General features: G+C 30.6%; 4 protein-coding genes across 6 annotated transcripts; 3 read left to right on the plus strand and 1 right to left on the minus strand.

Moving 5' to 3' along the window:
* The first annotated feature begins 5,890 nt into the window (after nt 1–5,890).
* Nucleotides 5,891–7,662, plus strand: LOC108857355 (mediator of RNA polymerase II transcription subunit 6). 2 transcript variants are annotated; one of them, XR_001950344.2, is made up of 6 exons: nt 5,891–6,202; nt 6,292–6,466; nt 6,565–6,634; nt 6,987–7,096; nt 7,229–7,445; nt 7,530–7,662. XR_001950344.2 is itself a non-coding variant. In XM_018631334.2 (5 exons), the coding sequence occupies exons 1-5, from the start codon at nt 5,940–5,942 to the stop codon at nt 7,388–7,390; spliced, it is 780 nt and encodes a 259-aa protein (XP_018486836.1). In that variant the 5' UTR covers nt 5,892–5,939; the 3' UTR covers nt 7,391–7,662. The 2 variants fall into 2 exon arrangements, 1 of the variants encoding a protein (XP_018486836.1); XM_018631334.2 differs by having other exon boundaries at nt 5,892–6,202; nt 7,229–7,662.
* On the plus strand, nt 7,316–8,285 carry LOC108857356 (uncharacterized). Its single transcript, XM_057010585.1, has 3 exons — nt 7,316–7,445; nt 7,727–7,952; nt 8,039–8,285. Exons 2-3 carry the CDS (start codon nt 7,847–7,849, stop codon nt 8,155–8,157), a joined length of 225 nt encoding a protein of 74 aa, XP_056866565.1. The 5' UTR covers nt 7,316–7,445; nt 7,727–7,846; the 3' UTR covers nt 8,158–8,285.
* Nucleotides 8,286–10,821: 2,536 nt separating this feature from the next.
* On the plus strand, nt 10,822–12,157 carry LOC108862797 (clavaminate synthase-like protein At3g21360). Its single transcript, XM_018637041.2, has 3 exons — nt 10,822–11,278; nt 11,343–11,596; nt 11,665–12,157. Exons 1-3 carry the CDS (start codon nt 10,910–10,912, stop codon nt 12,026–12,028), a joined length of 987 nt encoding a protein of 328 aa, XP_018492543.1. The 5' UTR covers nt 10,822–10,909; the 3' UTR covers nt 12,029–12,157.
* LOC108862799 (uncharacterized) lies at nt 12,058–16,392 on the minus strand. 2 transcript variants are annotated; one of them, XM_056986250.1, is made up of 4 exons: nt 16,269–16,392; nt 12,967–13,200; nt 12,724–12,848; nt 12,058–12,471 (listed from the first exon to the last, which is right to left on the minus strand). In XM_056986250.1, the coding sequence occupies exons 2-4, from the start codon at nt 13,118–13,120 to the stop codon at nt 12,184–12,186; spliced, it is 567 nt and encodes a 188-aa protein (XP_056842230.1). In that variant the 5' UTR covers nt 13,121–13,200; nt 16,269–16,392; the 3' UTR covers nt 12,058–12,183. The 2 variants fall into 2 exon arrangements, with proteins under 2 accessions (XP_056842230.1, XP_018492547.1); XM_018637045.2 differs by lacking the exon at nt 16,269–16,392 and having other exon boundaries at nt 12,967–14,222.
* Between the last annotated feature and the right edge of the window lie 6,344 nt (nt 16,393–22,736).

The following is a 22,736-nucleotide window of genomic DNA, read 5'->3' on the forward strand; positions in this document are numbered from 1 at the left end:
AAATTAATCAAAATTTTAATCTGCTAAAAATAAAAAGGTTATTGTTGAATTTAGAAAATTATATTCAATCTAATATACCTAAATAGTTATCAACCTGATTAAACATTATATATCCAAAATCACATGCCTAATTAAAATAACATATTATTATTTATAAATAATCATACATACAAATTACATAATAATTAAAAATTAAAATACATATTAACTAATTCTAATAATATATTTGTTTGTTAATATTTATATCCGTGCATGGGCACGGGAAAATCACCTAGTTAGACTATAAATAACCCATGTTCAAAAACGCGGGCGCGGAGGCCGTTGAATCGCCGGTTACACGCTCGGCGGAGAGGAACCGTTGCGATTTTGCCCAAATCGGAGAAAAACGCGGGTTCAAACGAAAAACGTGAAATTTTGTTGATATTTGGTTCGAAATCGTGTTATAAACATATGTCTTACCATGTAGATGCTTAATCTAGTTGATTTGTTGATTAAATCGGCGTAAAACCAAGCTTCAAATCAATGGCGGCCGTGTATTAACACGCAGGAAAAAAATAGGTCTATGATGAAGACACTAAGAAAAATACGTTTTTGCCCTTATTTAGTATAAATCTTTAAAAAAATAATTTTGACGCAGAGAGAGGTGTCGAACCCGCTACTGGTTGTTAAACACAAGAGCACTTAGCCACTCTGCCGCTGAGGATTAGTGTACAATACTGAAACTTTATAAAAATATACGCAAAACCCAAAATTTAAATATTATATTATATATAAAATTTAAAATATCTAAAATAAAATCCCCGATTACTCCCCGATTTTTTTCCGAGTTTCCGTTAACTCGCTAGGCTCTGGTCGAGCGCACGCGTAACGCCTAGCGAAATTTTGAACATTGTAAATAACTAACAAATATTAAAAAAACAAATATGTTATGAATCTCAAGAACAGTCTGTACATGTATCATATCATGATGGAGATAGAAAAGGGAAGACGAATGATGATGTAACTGGTAATCAATTTTACGAATACTAGAGATTTTACCGCGCTACGCGCGGTTCGTATGTCTATAAATATTATATAATATTAATGTTAAATATAACTTAAACATTAGTTTGTAAAAAAAAAATTTTTTAAATATTATCTTTTTTAATATAATTAATTTATGTTAACATATCAAATGTTTCTATTAATCTTATAGTAGTCATGTTTAAATCTTTCTTAAATTTTAAAATAGTCTACATTTAATAAAATAAAATGTTTTATATTATCTTATGTATATTATATTTTCTTATAGATCATCAGATTGATTTTAAATTACTTTTTAAGTATAGGTAAATAACATTTATTTCATATTAATATATAATTTTATAAATGTGTAATAATTTTGAATACTTAATCTGTAAATTTTGATGACCAATAAAATGATTTAGTAGTTCTTAAGTTTGAAGCCATAATTTATTTTAAATATTAAAATTTGGTATTTATTTTTTGTAGATAATTATTTGTTATAAAAATAAAAAATCTGTAGTAGATTTCAGTATAAACGATTTCAAGTTTAGTTACAGATATATTAGTCACTAGGTGATTTTCCCGTGCTCATGCACGGATATAAATATTTATAAAATAAATATATTCTTTGCTATATACTTTAATTTTAAATTAATTTAAACTTTTTATGCATAATTTATATTAATAATATTACATTACTTTAATTAGTATATTAGAATGCATTTATTTCTATGAATTCAACTATACAATTTTTATTCAAAATATATTAAAATTTGATTATTTTCTTATTTTTATTTAGGTTGGTTATTGTCTTTCTTAATTTTAATATAATCTATTATTTTAGATATAAGGTTGATTATTTTATGTTACTTAATAATTTTATGTAATCATCTAAGAAATTAGACATATATATCAAAATATTTCTATTAATTTGAAAATATATATTTTGTATTGTTTAAAATTATATTATAAAATAAATAATATTTAATATTTTGGAAATAGTATAGTATTTTAGTTGTCAAAAAGAATAATATTTTTTCCTAATATCAAGATTATCTTTTTGAAATTTGTTTTTATGAAATCACATTATTTACAAATATATATTTTTCATCTAAGAAACAATATATATAAAGTAAGTATTTTTTTACTTCAAAAGTATATTTTATGTTATTTAAAAATATTTTGAAAACAGAATATAACTAACTTGTGAAATTTCCTTTTTAATGAAATCATATTATATATACATATATCTTCATTTTTAAATTCGATTTTTAAAATTTATAATTCTTTCCTTTTTCATATATATGTTATATGGAAATTTTCTTAAAAGAAACTAAAATAGTATTTTTAAATATAATATTTTTAAACTATTTTAAGAAATTAGATAGATATATTAAAATATTTTTATTATTTTGTATTGTTTAAAATTATGTTTTAAAATAAATAATATTTCTTTTTCTAATATCAAGATTATCTTTCTGAAATTTGTTTTTATAAAATCACATTATATAAAAAGAATTTTTTTTCATATAAGAAACAATAGATATAAATAAGTATTTTATTACTTCAAAAGTATACTTTATGTTATTTAAAATAGTTTTTAAATAAAATATTACTATGTTATGAAATTTCCTTTTTAATGAACTCATATTATATATACATATATATTTTCGTTTTTAAATTCGATTTTTAAAATTTATAAATGTTTCTTTTTTAATATATATATGTTTTATGGAATTTTTTTAAAAAGTAAACTAAATAAAAAATAATAGTATTTAAATGTAATATTGTTAATTCATTAAGGGTAACAATGTAATCAACCATTGTGAGAGTCAACGTGAGCGCGACACATAGGAAACTGACTTCTCAAATAATATTATAGAGATTGGTAAATTTACAAAATTTATAACCTAGGAATATTGTTTTTATGTTACAGTAGAAACATATTACCACTATTATTAAGCTTAAGAAAGGCATTGGAATAGTGAAGAAATTTTAGATTTTAACCAAGTACTCGTAGCTTGGTGGTAAAGGAGGTACAGCTGTACTGCCCGCCACCCGGATTCGAGCCTTGGCCACAACGGATTTAACATCCCTTCCGTTGGGCGCTGGACCCCCTTCGGAGGGATAGTTGGGAATGTGGCTGCCCAGATACCAAAGTTATCAAAAAAAAAAGAAGAAATTTTAGATTTTTTTTAAAAAATTGTGAAAATTCTCAATGCTTTAGCTGGTGATGTTTTAACCTGAATTGATCTTTACACAAATTCATTTAATATAACATTATAAATAAATGATGGAAGGTCTAACAGTATATTGATAGATTGAAGGTAACAATTAAAAAAAATGTAATGCGATTTACTGAATGTAATCAAAAGCTCTAAACAATTTATTAAATTCATAACTTTTATCTTATAATTTTGTAATTAGAATATATTTAAGATTATTTCCTTTATATTGACATATATGATTTTTTAAGAATTTCAACACTTTTAATGTCCTATATAAAGTTCTATCCTTAGAAACTAATATTCTAGGAAATATAGTTTACTTCATTTATTTATCAGAGCAACGCCCTGAGCACTATATTTTCTTAGAAGTGTTGGAACAAAACATTCAAAAATATCTTTAAGATCATCACTAATTGAGAAAGTAACTGAGGGAAAATAGAGAAGATGAAGTTGAAGAGTTAAGGAGAGAGAAATCTTCGGACGTTTGAAGACGATACAGTTTGTAGGCATAGGTTCGGTTGGGCCGGATGCAAAATGAAAAAGCTCCACACAGAAACCCATCTTAACTCAACAGCAGTGACATGGCAATTTTAAGCTTCGTGATTGAAAGGTATAACAGTATATAGATTGAAGGTAACAATTAAAAAAATGTAATGCGATTTACTGAGTGTAATCAAAAGCTCTAAACAATTTATTAAATTCATGATTTTTATCTTATAATTTTGTAATTAGAATATATTTAAGCTTATTTCTTTTATATTGACATATATGATTTTTCTAGAATTTCAACACTTTTAGTGTCCTATATAAAGTTCTATCCCTAGAAACTAATATTCTAGGAAATATAGTTTAATTTATTTGTTTATCAGATCAACGTCCTAAGAACTATATTTGCTTAGAAGTGTTGAAACAAAATATTCAAGAATATCTTTAAGATCATCATTAGTTGAGAAAGTAACTACGAGAAAATAGAGAAGATGAAGTTGAAGAGTCAAAGAGAGAGAAACCCTTGGACATTTTAAGACAATATAGTGTGTAGGCATATGTTCAGTTGGACCGGATGGAAACTGAAAAAGCTCCACGCAAAAGCCCATCTTAACTCAACAGCAGTGACATGGCAATTTTAAAATTTGTGATTGGACAATTTTTTCATCCTACGTGGCATAACTCAATGGAGTTCATATTCTCCTTTTAATATTTTATATATTATGAATGAATAAACCTAAAAGAATGAAAATAAAAATGAATGGAATAAGTAAAGTTACGGAATAAATAAATAAAAGTTCTTTCCATCACATATTCATAAGTTTTTTAGTCATGAATATTTATACCGATATTCTAAAACATTGCAATGAAATTTATTGGGAAAATTGCCAAAAGAGAACAAAAAAATAGGTTGTTGTTTCTTTGGTATAAATTCATTTTTGTCTATTTTCTCATTTTTACCTTTTTTATTTCTGAAAACTAGTGAAATAAATAATTTTGTGAATCAAAAAATTATTAAAAATATAAAAAATTAATAAAACACTCATATACACAAGCTGGTATTTTTTTTTGTTCAAAAACTTGATAAATAAAAACTTTAAAATACGTTTTAATAAAAGTAGAAAGTGTCTTCTACAAAATGGTATAGTAGAAAACGATTTCTAAAATAAACATGTTCATCTACTTCTTTTAGAACGACCATTATACTATTTACTAAATTTCTAACTAAGAAGAATGCACATTCTACTAATCTTAAAGGTATCCACTTTTCTTCCAAATGCATCTTCTACTTTTATAAATTATTCTAAATTTTGGGAAGGGAATGTGTTTTCTACAATGTACTCTTACGTCTACTCAAAGTAAAAAGTGTATTCAGGATTTTTATCATTCTTCTAAACTTTTAGAAGACGTCTTCTACGGATAAGAATATCTGTTTTTTTGCGAAAATTAATGAAATTTCAGTTAAAGAAATATTCTAAAAATCTCCTAAAAATATTCTAACTTTCTAAAACGTGTTATGGTCGATTTTACTTGTGAAACAATTAATAAAAAACTGATTCTCCCTTGTCTTCTTCATCAATCTATGTTTCTCTATAGTTTTTCTTTTGATTTTTTTTTCACACTCTTGTTTTCTATGATGCATATTTGGTGTTTAGAAATTAGGTGCAACTACTGGATGAGTTTTTTCTGCTGATGACAAAGGAGCTAGACTACTTTTTTTAAAATTTAAATTTACTTTTAAATTGTGTTTAATTAGATTAATTATAAAGTTAGTTTTAGGATTATGAAAAAATATTATTCTATTGGGAAGGCTTCATGTTGGTTTTATACCAAGGGAATAACAACCTGTTTTTTTTTGTTCTTTTTGACAATTTTCTCAGATTTATTTTTCTATCCATTTAAATTATTTTATATTGTTTTATTCCAAAATTAGTAATTTGGTACTTGCACTGTAAGACGATTGACTTATATACTCATTAACAAATTATCAAACTGGCTATGTTTCCAAACCGGAACTTAACCACGCCTTCAAATTCCAATTGTCACTTAACCAATCCAAATCCCGGTTCGATTAATCACTCCTTTCTCGAAAATCTAAATATTTTGGGCCGATGTTTATAAAATGGGCCGAAATATATTTACTCCTAACCTCTCACTAGTAGAGAGGCCCACACCTTTTATCTCTCTTCTCTCGCAGAACTCTTACGGCGACTCAGTTCCATGGACGCCTCTCTTCTCTCCGCCGCTACGGCCGACACCTTCAACGGCGGCAATGCGGGGGAGCAGATTGCTCCACCGCTTCAGCCACCAGGCACGGATATGACAGGTATATGCTTCAGGGATCAGCTATGGATAAACTCGTACCCTCTAGACCGTAACTACGTCTTCGACTACTTCGCTTTGTCTCCTTTCTACGATATCACCTGCAACAACGAGATTCTTCGTCGGAGATCCGTTCATCCTCTCGATCACTCTCAACTCTCGTAACCTCCTCACTCCTTTCAATTTCGATTTTAGGGTTACGTGGAAAGGATTGATCTTTGATTTTGATATTATAATTTGATGTGTGCAGGAAGATGACAGGGTTAGAGTATGTGATCAGTGATGCTACTGAGCCGAACCTGTTCGTGTTTCGTAAGCAGAAGAGAGATGGTCCCGAGAAAGTCACACCCATGCTAACGTATTATATCTTGGACGGTACTATCTACCAAGCTCCTCAGCTTTGTAGTGTCTTTGCTGCCCGAGTTGTGAGTTTCTTCACCCTTTCTCGTTAGATACTAATTGAAAGTTTGTGTGCTTTTCTTAGTTGCTGACACGTTTTTGGTTTGTTCTGTTTCTCCTTTAGGGTCGGGCTGTTTATCATATTTCCAACGCTTTCTCTGTTGCTGCATCCAAGTTGGAGACCATTAAGCAGGGTAAGCTTTTCTTTTATTCAGTATGATCGATTGTTCTGTCTCATTTGGTGTGATGTAAGTCGTTTCTGCTACTAGGAGTAGATTCAAACTGGCTAAGTCAATAAGACTGGACTGCGAAATATGTGTTGTTTGTATGAACTGCTTGTAGTTGCAAATGTAAATACCTTTTTTTTTCAGCTAACTTAGGAAGCTACTTTGAACTCTTTATCAAAGCTTATAGTCAGTGCTGAACAGTTTTTATCAAATTTTTCAAGTACTTGTGAATCTGTTGGTTTTTGTTGTTGTACTTGTACTAGAGATAACTTACTTCATCGATCTTATGATAATGATATGTATTATCTATGGTTTCCAGTTGATGCTAAAAGCCAGAATGAGGCTTCTGAGACAAAGCCTGCTAGTGAGACGGTTGATCTCAAGGAAGTGAAGCGAGTCGATTTGATTCTTAAGTCGTTATATAGCAAGGTACATTTTGTAACTCGGAGAAAATATACTTGCGTGAAACTGTTCTGGCTTTACTTCTTGATTACCTTTATTCTGGTTTGGAGACTTGATTCTTTTTTTTGTGTGTGTGTGTGTGTGTGTTGCCTTGTGCAGTTACCCCCAGCACCTCCACCACCACCCTTCCCTGAAGGCTATGTTAGCCAGGAAGCACTAGGAGAAAATGAAGAAGAGCTTGGAACACAGGGAGGAGAGTCACAGCAGCCTCAAATTGATCCTATTATCGATCAAGGTCCTGCTAAGAGAATGAAGTTCTAATGCTCAATCAAGATTTCCTTCTTCAACTTTACATGTCAGATAAATAGAATCTTAGGTACTAGCAAACACTCTTCTACTTCTTCTAATTTGAACTCGCCATAGGCTATTGTTTACCTCATCACTTCTCAAATTTTATCAGAAAGTAAGTCATCTCACGGCAACCACTTCAAGGTCAACTAATGTGTATTTGTCATGTACTTTATGAAATTGACAATTACTATGTGATTCAAAAGAGAGTTACATCATCTAAACGAACGGTTTATATTGGTCAATGGTAACTAGAATTGATCTCAATTATTTTTTTGCTTAGTCTTCTTCTTGACCAACTTGTTGCAGTTTACTACCTCTCTTTACCCTCCTATATAAACATACAACACTCAACCGTGGTTTCAAGTTTCAACACTAAATCAATTAAGTTCAATAACATATTCACCAGTTTACGTTAGAAAATCCTAGATGGAAACCAAGCCATCCAAGTCCAGCGTCCTCCTATACGTTCTTGTTCTTGCGCTGGTCTTGTCTCCAATACTCCCATGTCAAGCAGCTAGTGTGCATCTAGGAGGTAAGCTAGAAATAAACTCTGAATTTCCCTATCTTTTATGTTAATAGATTTTTCTTAGGGAGATAAAATTACGTTTCTATGGATAGGTGGAGGGCGTAAGTTGATGGCACCGTCACCACCACTTCTCATGTGTCCACACTGTGCGTGTTGCGCAGCGGCTCAACCTGGCTTTTGCTGCCCATGTAGCTGTCCCGGTGGTCCATAATGATTGTGACTTGGCTATTGGAGGGGATGTGAAGTGTTTGATATGATGATATCTTTGTAATATCTTATATGTATGAATAAGTGAGTAATCAAGTACTCTGTGTTTTTAATAAGAAAACTTTTGGGTTCCGTTGATATGTTATAAGTTGGTTTTGATGCCCTTCTCCTTGGATTTGATGAACCATAATAAATCAAAAATTTGATCAAGTGAGTTCACAACAATGTTGAAATTCTTTCACGGTTTGGAAGAAATGGCTAAAAGCGAATTGCTAAAAGTTATTCCAGTTTATTATTTCTTATAATTATGGAAAATTCCGGTTCTTAATTTTAAAAAATAACACCTTGTATCAAAAATGATGTAAACCCGAGAACTACTAACACTCTGGTAGTTCATTATTGTTTTCACATGAAGTACTCGAGAACCAAAAAAATTGTTCAATCATTGATACTAATACAAATTATACAATAGGACTTTTCCAACAATTTGAATTTCTTGGTATTTGATATTAATAGTTTAGCAACAAATGTAAGCGACTATTTAACAGATGGATATAGAAAATAGCTCAATTTGGTTATACCAAAGTGACATAATATCGCTTAATATGCAAATATGAGTGAGAGACTCTTTGCCAAACAATAATAATTCATTAACTTGCATTGACCTCTTGTTGGTTAAAAGAAGATGGCCAGTGAGTCCCGAACCGCAAGACGGAAGCTATGTAAGAAAAAGTCTATACATAACTATGGGATCACCTAGCTTTGGCGCATAAAAGTAAACTGTTTCTTGAGTTACAAAAAGACAAAGTCAACTATTTTCCATGCATGCAACTATGACTAAAAGCAAAATTAAATATAATTCGATTCAGAATTCTATGTGATAACTAGTTGAATGCAATAATCTACCATAGAAAAAATCGATACTGGGTCATATGACACGAACACAAGTATTTTATAGTATCGACAGCAAACTTCATGCCTCTAATTACTACAAACGAATTTGCTAAAAAAAAGTTACTACAAACGAAAAGTATTTAATTAGTATTGTTCCTTTGAATTCAATATCCTCTTGTGTAAAAAAGTATTTAGTGAACTCTGCAGATTTTTGATCATTGTAAACGTTCCTTGCACAGACGGTCTAAATACATCACCTGCAACCAAAAAATAGATTTTATAATACCAGATTCAAACAACATATAAAATTGAGTAACCCGTATGAGTAATCATTATGTATTCTTCATCAATTCGTATGATCTAATTTATAATCCATTAATATTGTATAAATACTAACATGCAAGAGTTCGTATAATAAGAACTCATTGTGGCAAACGGCTCAGAATTCTAATATTTTCGTCAAATCCATATATATAGTTTTTTATCTAAACAATTTTCCTTTCGTCCTTTTCTTTTTGCTAAAATTTCCTTTCGTCTGTGCATTGCATGTTAGTATTCGTAAGCTTAATTAATCAATTAACTGAAGATTTACCTATAAATTTAAAATTTTAAACCATAGAACAATGATCATTTTTTTTTCTTATTCTCGAAATAGTAGATGTTACCCGAAGTTCCAATGAACCAACATGCAAGACCAATAAACTAACAAACCTCACCACAAAACATCCACAATAATGTCATTCATTGTATTTTGTATCTAAAGCAATTTTTCTAATATTTTTAACTTGTTCCTCAATTTTTTTTCCTCCTTTGGAGACATGTTGACGCTGCTGCTAAGCTCAAGAACAATTTATCGTAAAACTAACTAATTTTTTTTTTTTGTTAGTTAGTTAGTTTTATGGTATATCCGTATTTACTTTGATCAATAAAAGCTAGCACAGACGCTTAAATCTATTTTGTAGTATAAGAGCATCTCCAATGTAAAACACCATTTTTTCTTCCAAAATAGAGTAAAAGTGATTATGGAATAAAAATGCTCTAACCCCACTCCATTTCTCACTCCATAATAGAGTGATGAACAAAAAAAAATTAGATTACTCCATTTATGGAGTAAACTCCATTATGGAGTGAGAAATGGAATGGAATTGGAACATTTTCTATTCCAAACTCACTTTTACTCTATTTTGAAGGAAAAAATGGAGTTGAATTGGAGATGCCCTAAAGATGGTCCTGTGGCTATATTGATTCGAATATTCGTTGTCCATATACAAATACAAATTTAGCATCCATATGAAAATGTATTTGACTTTTAGCTGCTTTTGCTAAGAAACCTAATAACTTTCACAAATCTATATTTGCAAGATGATGTTTTTCATCCGAATTTTCACGTTAAGTTAACTGGATAAAATATTATTACACTTGATATTATTGTATAATTATACAATACTATTTGATTTATCTGTTGCATTAGATAGTTGATTATAAAATAATATAATAAAATTTTCAAAAATAACAAATTAAAAAAAAATAAAAGATAATTCTTATATATTGTTTTGTCAGCTAGAAATATAAATAATAATTTATTTTATTAGTTTTTGAAACAATATTACAAAATTAATAAATATTTGTAAAATGATTATGTCCGAAAAACACCAAACTATGTATTATAGAATCTGTTAAAAACGTGTGAAAAAGGACTAAAGGCATAACGAATTTATTTTCCATGAATAAATGGTTAGAGATAACCATAAACATTGGGTACACATGGACATACTCAGATACTGACACGAACTGTCCAGCAACAGACTTTTGCAAGAACAGAGCCTGAAAAAAAAAAGAAAATTAGAAACATTTGACAAAAAATGGCAGAATCATTGGTGGAAACTCGAATCCCACACCAAAAGCTCTACGAATCAAAACCTTTCCCTGCGGTGATCACTCAGTCACCGTCTCTCCCACTCCCTGCTCCGTCTCTCCCACTCTTCACACAAACAATCACCACCCACAAACCCTATCTCGACTCCCTCCTCCACCGATCCGGAGCCGTCCTCTTCCGAGGCTTCCCCGTCTCTACCGCCTCCGACTTCAACGACGTCGTCGAGGCTTTCGGCTACGACGAGCTTCCTTACGTGGGAGGCGCCGCGCCACGCACTAGCGTCGTCGGCCGTGTCTTCACTGCCAACGAGTCTCCTCCTGATCAAAAGATCCCCTTTCACCACGAGATGGCTCAGGTCTGTTTTAAAAATGGTTTTTAGCTTTATAAAGATTGGATCTTTATTGGTTGTGTGTTGTTAGGTTCCTGAGTTTCCATCAAAGTTGTTCTTTTACTGTGAGGTGGAGCCTAAGTGTGGAGGAGAGACACCGATTGTGTTGAGTCATGTTGTGTACGAGAGAATGAAAGAGAAGCATCCAGAGTTTGTTCAGAGGTTGGAGGAACATGGTTTGGTCTACGTTAGGGTTTTAGGGGAAGCTGATGATCCTTCTTCACCCATTGGCCGTGGCTGGAAATCAACTTTCTTGACACACGACAAGAACGTTGCTGAGGAAAGGTAAACTTTACTTCATCATCTCTCTCTCTCTCTCTCTCTAAGTGGCTTTTGATCGGTTGATTTGACAGGGCAACTAAACTGGGAATGAAGCTGGAATGGACCGAGGAAGGAGGAGCCAAGACAATAATGGGTCCAATCCCGGCTATCAAGTACGACAAGTCGAGGAACCGTAAAGTGTGGTTCAACAGCATGGTGGCTGCTTACACAGGGTGGGAGGATAAGAGGAATGATCCAAGAAAGGCTGTGACTTTTGGAGATGGGAAGCCTTTACCGGAAGATATAGTCCACGACTGTTTAAGGATACTCGAAGAAGAATGTGTTGCTGTTCCTTGGCAGAGAGGTGATGTTCTGCTTATAGACAACTGGGCTGTTCTTCACTCACGAAGACCGTTTGATCCTCCTCGCAGAGTTCTTGCATCTCTCTGCAAATAGATTTATTATCTTGTCTTGTTCCACGCAACTAAACAATCATAAGAAAGAACCTTATGGTATTGTTGTCACACGTGTGTAAAGCTTTGTATCCTTCTTACATTATTGCTAGAGAAAAAAATATTGAATCTAGATGAACAAACAGAGTCTTTTACTTTTTATTCGTAACGTTTCTTCTGCTTGTCAGTAGCCTCTGGTGGCAAAGAAAGGAACTGAGTGATTTTGTGGACCTGGGAGACGTCAATCCTGTAGTTTTTGGCAATCTCGTTCACACTCATTGGACCGTTGTGATCCTGAGCCTTGCCCTGATAGAGAAGCATGATGTGTCTCACTTGAGCCACGTTCAGTGTCCCTTGCGGCACCGGTTTTTCCTCGTACCTTGTTGATTCAGGGGTTGTGTTCCGGAGCTTTGGGAGTGGCCTTTTCGAGGTTTCCACTACCGATGCCTACGTAAAATGACAGAGCCTGACATTATTAGTTAAGACAACACAAAGGCTTTCAAGAACGTTCTCAGATACAACTACATAATTTTAGACTCTGAAACTATGGTCTAGACTAAGCGTTTATGCATAGATAACTACCTACCAATGCAGGTAAGTGGGATGAATCAATATCAAACCTCAAAAGGACATATTTGTTCTGATAAGATGGATTTGTAACAAACAAGAGACAAGAGTGGGACACTAGTCACTACTGACCTCTCCCATCTCAGCTTTGCCACCGGGTTTAGCCTTTATCCTCCCAACCATTTGGTTCAACATTGTATCGTATTGCGGGTCTCTTTCTTCTAAAACAGTATCACCACTGCTTCCTCTAGCTTCATCTAACAGATAACAAAACAACAAAACTCAGATTCAAAAAAAAAAACACAACCTTTCTATCCAAGATTCTTCACCATAAAAAAATCAGTGTTGATAAGAAACGTGAAAGCTTTGGAATACCAGAAACATCACTAACGGCGGGGGTGGACGGAGATTTCACGGCGCTGCTGAGTTCTTCCTTAGGAAGAGATCTCCGATCGACGACGGAGACCCTTGACGGAAACTTTTCAACTTCTTTGACTCTCCCAACGGCTCGACGCAGTTGCTGACCCATTTACGCACGCTGATACACCCTCCCCCCCACTCTTGTCGTATAGATATAGATTACAAAGGCAAATACACAACTCTAGATGGCTACAATGTGAGGAATATACGAATCAAACGGTAGCTTTCACCTGCCCTTATTCAGGAGGAACAGAGAGAGAGAGAACCAAGAAAGTGAAGGAACGTGTTTGCTTTGAATGGGTTACACGCGCTCCCTCTCAGAGACACAACCAAACATTGCTGCTTGATTCCCACTTTCGGCATTCGAACTCGCACACAGAACCTCCTTTGTTTCTTTTTTTTTGGTTAAGATAGAAAACCTTGCTTAGCCCAAAACAATATGGATGAAAGCCCATAGACGTTTCAGCCCAGACATCAGTAAACTCCACTCGAAGTGATAAAGATATTCTTTTGGTAATATATGGTATCAAGAATGCCTTTAAAGGATCTTACATATAGCTACTGGAAGTGGTAAGAGTAGTATACACATGACTTGATTTTGGAGTAACACCTTGGTACGTAAGTGTGATTGCATAAATATCTATTTTTGGCTATGTTCTAGTATGATGTGCCTATCATTGGTTAGTAGAGATCGGGCTTCTATAGTTCTGTTGAGAATCTATAGAAGCTTATCATGGTTAGTTGTGCATATCATGCTTAGAAAAGATCACATGCTTCATGGTTGGTAAAAATCAGGTTTGTAATATACTAGCAGCTTTATTTTTAGTTTTGTACTCCTCTCTTTATTCAAACTCTTGTTGTTGTGCCACAACAAGAAAACAGACGAATTCTGATGGAGAAATCCATCGGAGTTCTGTCGGGATAATGCTATTTCGATAAATTTTCGACAAATATTTTTTTTCAGTTCTATCTCATCGGAAAAAAAATTCTCGAAATTTTATCAGACTATTTGAAAAATTTCTAACGAATTTCCAACATATTAAATTCTGACAAATTTCCAACAGACTCAATTACAACGAATTTCCAATAAATAAATTTTCGACACAACTTTTTCAACAAATTAATTTCAACGAAAATCGGACGGATGATATTTGTCGGAAATTTTATAAACTATTAAAGAAAACATTTTTTTATTTAAAATATAAAATTTAAATTTATTAATTAATTTTTAAAATATATATGCAATTGTTTATAATAAATATTTTCATTATTTATATATAATTACAATAAAACTTAATCCTTTATATATAAATATATAAAAACTTTAAAACGTTTTTAAATATATTTAGTTATAAAACTTTTTTAAAATTACAAAAACGCCAAAAAATTATAAAATAATTTTAATACTTTCTAAATTTCACAAAATTCTTTATATATATATATATAATTGTTTTAATATAAATTAATTTAAAATGTTAATATATATTATATAAATTAAATTAAATTCTTTTATATATATAATAAAAACGTTTTAAATATGAAATAATTTATAAATAGAATTTATATATGTAAACGTTTGAAATATTTTTAAAACTCTAAAAGTTTTTTAAAAGATATTAAAAAACTCTGAAAACGTTTTACAAATTCAGAAAAGAATTATAAAGTAATACAACTATATAAATTTCACAAATCACAAATTAAATAAACAAGCCACAAAATCACAATCAAAACCTATCTAAACCACAACCTAACAACAAAATCTAACATCTAATTCATAAAATTCTTCATCCTAACTTAAATTCAACTTTAAAACCTAAAATCCACAATTTAACACTCAAAAAGTTACACAAGACAAATGAGAAAAAGAAATAGATGACTTACATAAATTTTGAAAGAGATTTGAGAAGTTTATGGCTTAGATTCGCCGGATTAGAGAGAGAGAGAGGAGATGAGAGAATTTGTGTGTTTTAGAGATAGAGAGAGAGAAAGGAGAAATGAGGAAGTAGAAGAAGTTTCTGTTTTTATATTAATATTTCGGATGGAATAAGGTTGTCATAATTCCATCGGAATCAATTCGCATTTGGCGGTCTACAAAAATTTTGGCTATTTCTTTTAGGATAAAGTCAAATTCCGACGAAATTCTAACGATCATGTATTTTCGTCAAAATTTCGTTAGAATTTCATCGGAACATTTGGCAAATGGTCAACTAACCAAATTTCGAGACAAGAATATTCTATATTCGTTGGAATTTTGTAGGAAAATTTTAACGGAATTCTGACGAATATGGCATATTCTATGTATGCTTTTCAATTGGGTAAAAGTTAGATCCGTCAAAAATCTGTCAGAAAATTCCGACGTATTTTCGATGAAAAGTGGTTTCGGATTTAAAAACATGAAAATTTTGACCTACAATAAAATTTAATTTTTTGATGATTTAGAAGGAATTACCTGCATAATAAATTATATAAGTGTTCATACGATATCATATTTTAAAAATATCAATATTGTAAATTTTATCACCGAAATATGTTGTTTAAGTATATAAGTTTTTATTTGAGATATTATGTATCCGCTTATATATTCATAGCATATTTTATAAGTTGAAAAATGGAATGATTATTAACTCACATCCTATTAGATACTTAATATGTGTTTATATGACCTTGTAGGTATCCGAGTTTACATTAATATTGAATAAATCATATCAAATATTTATTCTTCGGAATTCTATCGGAAATAAAGAAATTCTGAAGAATTTGGCTAGTTTGTCGGAATTTCGTCGGAATATTGCAACATAATCTCGAGGAAATGAAAATCCAAACCGAAACCCTAATGTATAAGTTTTCGTCGGAATTTCCGGTGTCTATAACAAAAGTGATAATTTCAGTAAATCTGTTTTCTTAGGTTTTAGTTTAAGCTTTGAGTGTAATGAAGTGAATTGGACTCTGATATTCCTTGTACTGGCCCATTGGGCTTAAGAAATAAAACCAGTTGATAAAAAAGTGGAAGATGAAATATATCTACTTTAAAGAACAAACAAAATACATATCCCAGTGGAAGATGAGAACCATCTGATTGAAAACTTTTAAAAAGATAGATTAGTGAGAAAAACATGAGAAAAAATGAAAAATTATTATAAGTTTGGTGTTTTCATGTTTAAAGAGATTAGATAGAGGTTGGAGAGTTTAGAAAAAAGGTAAAAGCTTTATGCAACAAGAAGTTACTAAATGAAGAAAAACCAGATATGAAAACTTACCAAAACGCTCGGATCTGTTATGAAAGAGAAGACATGAGAGAAGACTCGGTTAGAAGACTTCCATTTTAGAAGACTTCCGAGAAGATTTTCAGAAGATTTCAAAGTCTGATCCAGATCTGAAAAACCTGAATATCCAACCGATCTGAAAAACCTGCAAATCCAAAAATGCTTAAATGAGTTTAAAAAAAAAAGAAAATAAGTGGAAGATGAGATAAATTTACCTTAAAATACACATAAAAAATACATATCTAAAAAATTTAGATATACCTTTAAAAAAGTGAAAGATGAGAACTATGTGATAAAAACCTACAAAACAAAATAAATTAGTAAGAAAGACATGAAAAATGAAAAATTGATATAAAGTTTGGTGTTTTCATGTTTAAAGAGATTAGAGAGGTTGGAGAAATTTAGTTTAAAAAAAAAGTAAGAGTTTTATGCAACAAAAAGTTATTAAATAAAGAAAAATTATGCATAAAAACTTACCAAAACGCTCAGATTTGTTATGAAAGAGGAAACATGGGAGAACTAGTACATTATATTCTAACTTTCGACAGATGCAATTATATCAAATTCGGTGTTGTATTGAAAATGGCTAGACAAAACTCGTAGGATATTGTGGTGGTACATTGGATTGTGTAGAGCTAGGGATAGTCTGAAACCCTTCTTATTGCCTAACTTGTTCTGTGACTCAACAAGAACAAATAATTGATAAGGATGTGGACCAAACATGATTTGAGATACTGAAAGTTTTCTTTTCTTAACCAAGTTGTCTTGGCCTAGTGGTAAAGGGGCTCCGGCTGGAGCTTCCGCTCTGGGTTCGATTTCACTTGGCCACCGGGGCTAGCGTTAAATCGCAAGAATACGTGGGTTATCGTCGGCCTCAGGGGGATTAGTCTTGGGCCTAGAAAGTCTTTGGATCACCTCCTGGTTAAACAAAAAAAAAAGTTTTCTTTTCTTTTCTGGGGGTTTGCTGGCTTAATAATTATTAGGGTTTACAAAATAACAAATAACTATCTCATTATATGTTTCTTGTAATTTAGATTTTTGCTTGATTTAAAGTTATTGTGTTTTTGTCAATAGACATAATTATGATAGCAAAACAGACATATTCCTCTTTCTTCGGAAAAGCTTTTTTTTCCTCCCACACATCGTTAAACCTTTATGGCCAAGTTGTAACGAAGGAGATTCCTCTAAACATTTCGTCAAAAAGCACAAAAGATTCCTCTGAATTTTTGTCACTACACTTCTAGATTGTCGCCAGACTAAGCGCTCTCGTGCGTTGTTGTAAAAATACACTTCACGGTAAAAATATAGTAAGAAATGTTATGTTTTGAGTTCTTGGTTGGCGAGTCAACGTTACACCATGTGATTTCATTCTAAGTAAATATGAAAATAGTATATAAAATAATAAAAAGAAAGTTAAAAAGGAAAAGAGAGAAGGCACAATGTGGGAAGGAAATGCTACGAGAAGATCACTAGATCTGGTCGGCACATCACTTTCTCTCTGAAACTCATAAACACAAAAACTTTGGCCCCTACCTTAACGTACCCACTTTCTTCTGTTTCAACTCCACAATTTTTATTATCTCCAAACTCACCCTCTCTACATTCAGTTTCTCTTTTACTTTTTCCTTTAATTCTTGGAAAAAAAATTATCATATACTTTTAGAATTTTTCTTTTCATTGGGCTACAAGTCTACTTCGATCTTCAATCTTCGTGTTCGAGAGGTCGAGAGAGAAATAGACGTACAAGTTTCAAAATTTGAGTAATTATTCAGTTAACAACATCGAACGAATATGAGACAAAGTCTTCCAAGTAAAGAAGACATTGGTTTACAAGTTGAAAATTCGTTAACCATTATATATATATGAAACATTTAGTGAATCAACAATAGACAAACATCAGTTGTGGATGCAGGCAGTGGAATTTATATAAATAATGATGGCATATATACTCCAAAAATACATATGTTATAGAAATTTAAAATAACATTGAACTTAATTAAAAAGTTTAAATTATATTAAATATCGACCAACCACTATATGTTCAACCGGTAAACTGATTCTAAGTTGTAAGTCCGTATTAAGTTTTATTTAGTAATAAACAATCATACGCTAATCCAAACCAAACCAAAATCGATTAAATTTAAAATGTTTTTTATCAATCGTTTCTAAACGAATTCTATAATGAGATTTTGTAGAGATATATTGCTAGCTATAAGAACCAATGAACGATCATTATTCATACATCGAGAATATCACATATATAGAGTAATTTAGGTCTATTGGCAGCTAATTGGCATGTGGTTAGGTAGATTTCAACTCTAATTGGTATACGTTTGCTTTTGGTTATTTTTTGCAGACAAAAAAAAAAAGCAAACTTAGGAAAACTGAATTTTCAAGAAACTTGACTTTAGGTTTATAAGTTGTCTCGTTCTGTGAACGTCAACAAAGTAAACAAAGTAAACTTAACGAATCTTTCTTTTTGCTAGATTTTTCTTAAAACACTGATCCTAAGACATTAAGACTTCTTTTTACTTGTTTATTATTTTTAATGTAAGGGAAAGTTGGAAAAGTAAGAAAAACATACATACTTTTTCTTTGAAACAGGAACATACACATACTATGGTATGTATTCGTTTTTTACACTGAAGTTTTAAATATGCCAAACAAAGTTTGTATAACTGCATCTTTTCATAATCGTATTCACATACACAATACAAATAAAGGCTAAAGTAAAGTAGGGATCGAAAGTCTTATTCACTTTCCGTTCATTGCTTTTACCAATTAACAAAATACTATAGTTTAATACATTTTAATTAACGACTAGATCATGACCCGCTCGACTGAGCGGGAGTCATTTTTTTAATCTTTATTTTTACTAAATGTTATACATGATCGCCAATGTGTATTAATATAAAATTTTGATAAATAACAATGTGTACTAATGTGTTTAAATAATCAATGTGTTTAATTACTAAATTTGATTTTTAAATTTTATGATAACGTAAAGTAGATTTTTCTGTATTATTTAAAATATATAGTGCTATATATTTTGTATTTTCAACATTTATCATACAAAACTTACATTGGGGTATTATTTCTATGAAAATATGTGTAACATAATATATTTATATATTATATAAACATATGCACACCCGCACGGGTTTTATTTTTGAAATGTATTCTATATTGTTTAGTTTTATGTAGTATCGAGCTTGTATAATTCAATTTTGTGTTTAAAGAACAATATCAAAACTGTCTTTCGTATGTAAAAAATAACATTTTGCAAGCGCGAGTTTGTGTCTTTTTATTGTAACACAAAATTTTATATAAAAGTTATATTTTTTTGTACATTACGAAATTTAATTTTTTAAAATAATTATTACATAATTTCAAAGTGAATTTTATCTCTGAGGTCTAATATATTTTGTGTGTAATGGTTCAAAGTATTTTCGATATATATTATATTTCAGTTTGGTTTGTTTTTAGTATTATTGTATAAGTATAATACTATACAATATTACTATATTCTATACAATATATGAAGGTATGTGTTATTTGTTTTAGAAAGTAGATTAGGCACAACGTAGTTATAAGAATAGTCATATCTTTATGTATGTGTCTATGACTTATCTACCTAATGTTATTCGTACTAATAAAATTAATATGGCCAATGAAAGTATACTGATCAATTTAAAATGAATTGTATAGGGTAATTATAGAACGATTAATATTTTTAGTATTCTTAGTATATCTTATTTAAATCGACATGTAATAAATGTAAAAATCATATATGGAATATGGACAAAAGGAAGAACTGTATTTAAGGAAATATATCAATGCAAAGTTAGACTATGGTACGTATTATATATAAAGAATGATACATTTAATTTAAATATATGAAGTCCACCTTTAAAAATCCACCTAGAAGAAGTTGTAATGTTCCTGTTTTAATAAGATAGATTTGCATATACTATTTTCCTAATCCCATCTCTTCATGACACTCTCTGTTGAAACAGGTCGTCTATGTCATCTGATCAAACGAATTTAGTTTCCGGGAAAACTCGAATTCAAGATCGACAGGTTTATACATTGTTCCAAGTTTTTTCTTGCCATCAGACTATTACCGCTTTATTAAAGTATAAGAACTTGTGGCACAGAACAACGGTATGGATCGTTGCCGGAGCTTACCACATGGACTACAAAAACAATACTGAGCTTTTTCTCTTATATTGTTTCCTTATTTTGGTGTGATGGCTGGAAGCTGATAAGCTGATTAGTAATGTTAATCTTTGTGCAAAGTTAATATCTCTCTTTTTCTCAAAAAAAAAATTATCCTTTCTTCTCAAAAATATCTTTTTTTAATAATTATCGTTAATAATAATAATGATCATAGGTAAATGGTAATTAGCTATAGTTACCGTTTTGTTTTTAAAAACACACATAAATTTCTCTCTAAACACATAAATATCGACTTCTTAACTTTTTTCTTAATTAATATATACACAAAAAGTCATTGTAAATTTTTATGTCAATATGTTATGGTTTATCAACCAACATAAGCTTGCCCAACGCATGTCACACTAATTTAAAAAAAAAACTAATAACATACGAGGGTTACCACTTACCAACCACTGTTTATTATCTTTGATGAGTATCTGATGCTTCATGCTTCCAGCCTTCCACTATTTCAAACTTGGTGTGTTCGTTTCAATTGTGGCAGGATGTTTTGGCTGAAAATTTGTTTTCATACAATCTTCTTCTTTCTGCAACAATTATGAGTATTCTATCTTGAAAAAAGTTTCGAAGTAAAACATTTTCAGTCCAACATCCATCACAATCGTTCTATATCGTCAATTTTCTCGATAAACGTTAATAGAAAGGAGAAAACATGAGAATTAATTTAACTCCTCCATCATTTCGAAGATACACATTAAAGTCCTGGACACCAAAAATTAGGCATATGACTCTAATTTGCTAAAAAGGATAATTAAATTTTCTACTAAATTGTTTATATTTTTTTCGAAAATCTCATGATCGGTCCTCTAAATACACTAAAACGTTTGGGAAAATTTTGGCATTGAAATTTTAAAACAAGATGTATACATGAAGGTTAATGATTCCAAAAAAGAAGATTAATTATTACATAACTTGTTATTTTATTTTATCAAATACAAAATCGTTCTTGAGATTTCAAAATTAAAATAAAACAAAAATTGAGCAGCTTTTGGTAAAAAAGAAAAGAGTTAGAGAAATTTAAACTCGATTGCACATATAAAATCTATTCTTGCGATTCTATCACTAATTTTTGCCGACCCTGATCATATTCAATAAAAATTGAAAAAGTATATCCACACCCTCAGTATAAGGGATAGGCAGTCCGGTGTACCCATTCAGATTAGGTTCTGGTTTTCAGATTTTCAGGATTGAAATTTTAATCTCATTCGGATATTTAAAAATTTTGGTTCGGATCTTTACGGGTTCGGTTCAGGGTCAGATAACCGTTTAAATTATTTTAAAATTTTTAAAATTCATAGATAATTTAAATTTCTCAAAATCTAAAAATAAAAAATAATATATAACATATAAATTTGAATAATGTATGCAAAAATATCTACACTTAACATAAAAATTGGTTTGGCTTGAATAACTGGATAGAGAATCAACATATATTTTAAATATTATTGATGTTTTGAATATTGTTTAGCTATTTAGATGTTTAATTTTGACTATTTGTACATATTTTTAAGTATTGTAGAGAATTTCAAAATATCTTTTTACATTCAGATTTTTTGAATATTAAATCTAAAATAGCTATTCATATTCAGAGATATAAATTTGATTTGCATATATTCGACTACTCAAAATATTTTGGTTCGGATCGGGTTCGGTTCCCGTTCTTTAGATACCAAAATTTTAAACACATTTATATATTTAACCAAATTCGATTAGGATTCCATACTACTTTTTTGAATCGAATTCAATTGAATCTTTCGGGTTCAAATTTTTTGCCCAGTCCTATTTAATATCGTGAACTAAAATGAAAAATACGCAACAGTAGCAATTTTCTACCAAAAATTTAAAAATATTTTTGGAATTTTTTTAATATAGTATCCAAAATAATACTCCGTATTAGTACTATATAAATATAGTGCATTACACATAAAATAGATAACTGGAGGGTTTTCTATTCGCTAAAAACAATTACTTTTCTTATTGATTGAGGTTGGTGGGTAATTTGAGAATTATTTAGAGATTTTTAATGATTAATATGGTCGAAAAAATGAACATACAAGGAGCTTTGGAAAGCAATTATTTATTTTTATGTTATTCAGTGTGAACTTACGCCATAACACTAAACTAGATCTTGACCCGCCCAACCGGGCGGGTATTTATTTTATGTTTTAAGTTTTTTTATTTATAAATGATATATTTATAATATTTAAACATAAATTTAGATTGAAA

The sequence above is a fragment of the Raphanus sativus genome, chromosome 5 (assembly GCF_000801105.2).
Source record: "Raphanus sativus cultivar WK10039 chromosome 5, ASM80110v3, whole genome shotgun sequence".
NCBI lineage: Eukaryota > Viridiplantae > Streptophyta > Magnoliopsida > Brassicales > Brassicaceae > Raphanus > Raphanus sativus.

Bases quoted from the DNA above. Each gene is read 5' to 3' on its own strand.
- LOC108857356 (XM_057010585.1), top strand. From the start codon at position 7,847: ATGGAAACCAAGCCATCCAAGTCCAGCGTCCTCCTATACGTTCTTGTT. The intron at 7,953-8,038 runs GTAAGCTAGAAA...TTCTATGGATAG, and splicing joins AGCTAGTGTGCATCTAGGAG to GTGGAGGGCGTAAGTTGATG.
- LOC108862799 (XM_056986250.1), bottom strand. From the start codon at position 13,120: ATGGGTCAGCAACTGCGTCGAGCCGTTGGGAGAGTCAAAGAAGTTGAA. The intron at 12,849-12,966 runs GTATTCCAAAGC...GTTATCTGTTAG, and splicing joins CGCCGTTAGTGATGTTTCTG to ATGAAGCTAGAGGAAGCAGT. The intron at 12,472-12,723 runs GTCAGTAGTGAC...CATTTTACGTAG, and splicing joins GCAAAGCTGAGATGGGAGAG to GCATCGGTAGTGGAAACCTC.
- LOC108857355 (XM_018631334.2), top strand. From the start codon at position 5,940: ATGGACGCCTCTCTTCTCTCCGCCGCTACGGCCGACACCTTCAACGGC. The intron at 6,203-6,291 runs GTAACCTCCTCA...TGATGTGTGCAG, and splicing joins CTCGATCACTCTCAACTCTC to GAAGATGACAGGGTTAGAGT. The intron at 6,635-6,986 runs GTAAGCTTTTCT...TATGGTTTCCAG, and splicing joins GTTGGAGACCATTAAGCAGG to TTGATGCTAAAAGCCAGAAT.
- LOC108862797 (XM_018637041.2), top strand. From the start codon at position 10,910: ATGGCAGAATCATTGGTGGAAACTCGAATCCCACACCAAAAGCTCTAC. The intron at 11,279-11,342 runs GTCTGTTTTAAA...GTGTGTTGTTAG, and splicing joins TTCACCACGAGATGGCTCAG to GTTCCTGAGTTTCCATCAAA. The intron at 11,597-11,664 runs GTAAACTTTACT...TTGATTTGACAG, and splicing joins AAGAACGTTGCTGAGGAAAG to GGCAACTAAACTGGGAATGA.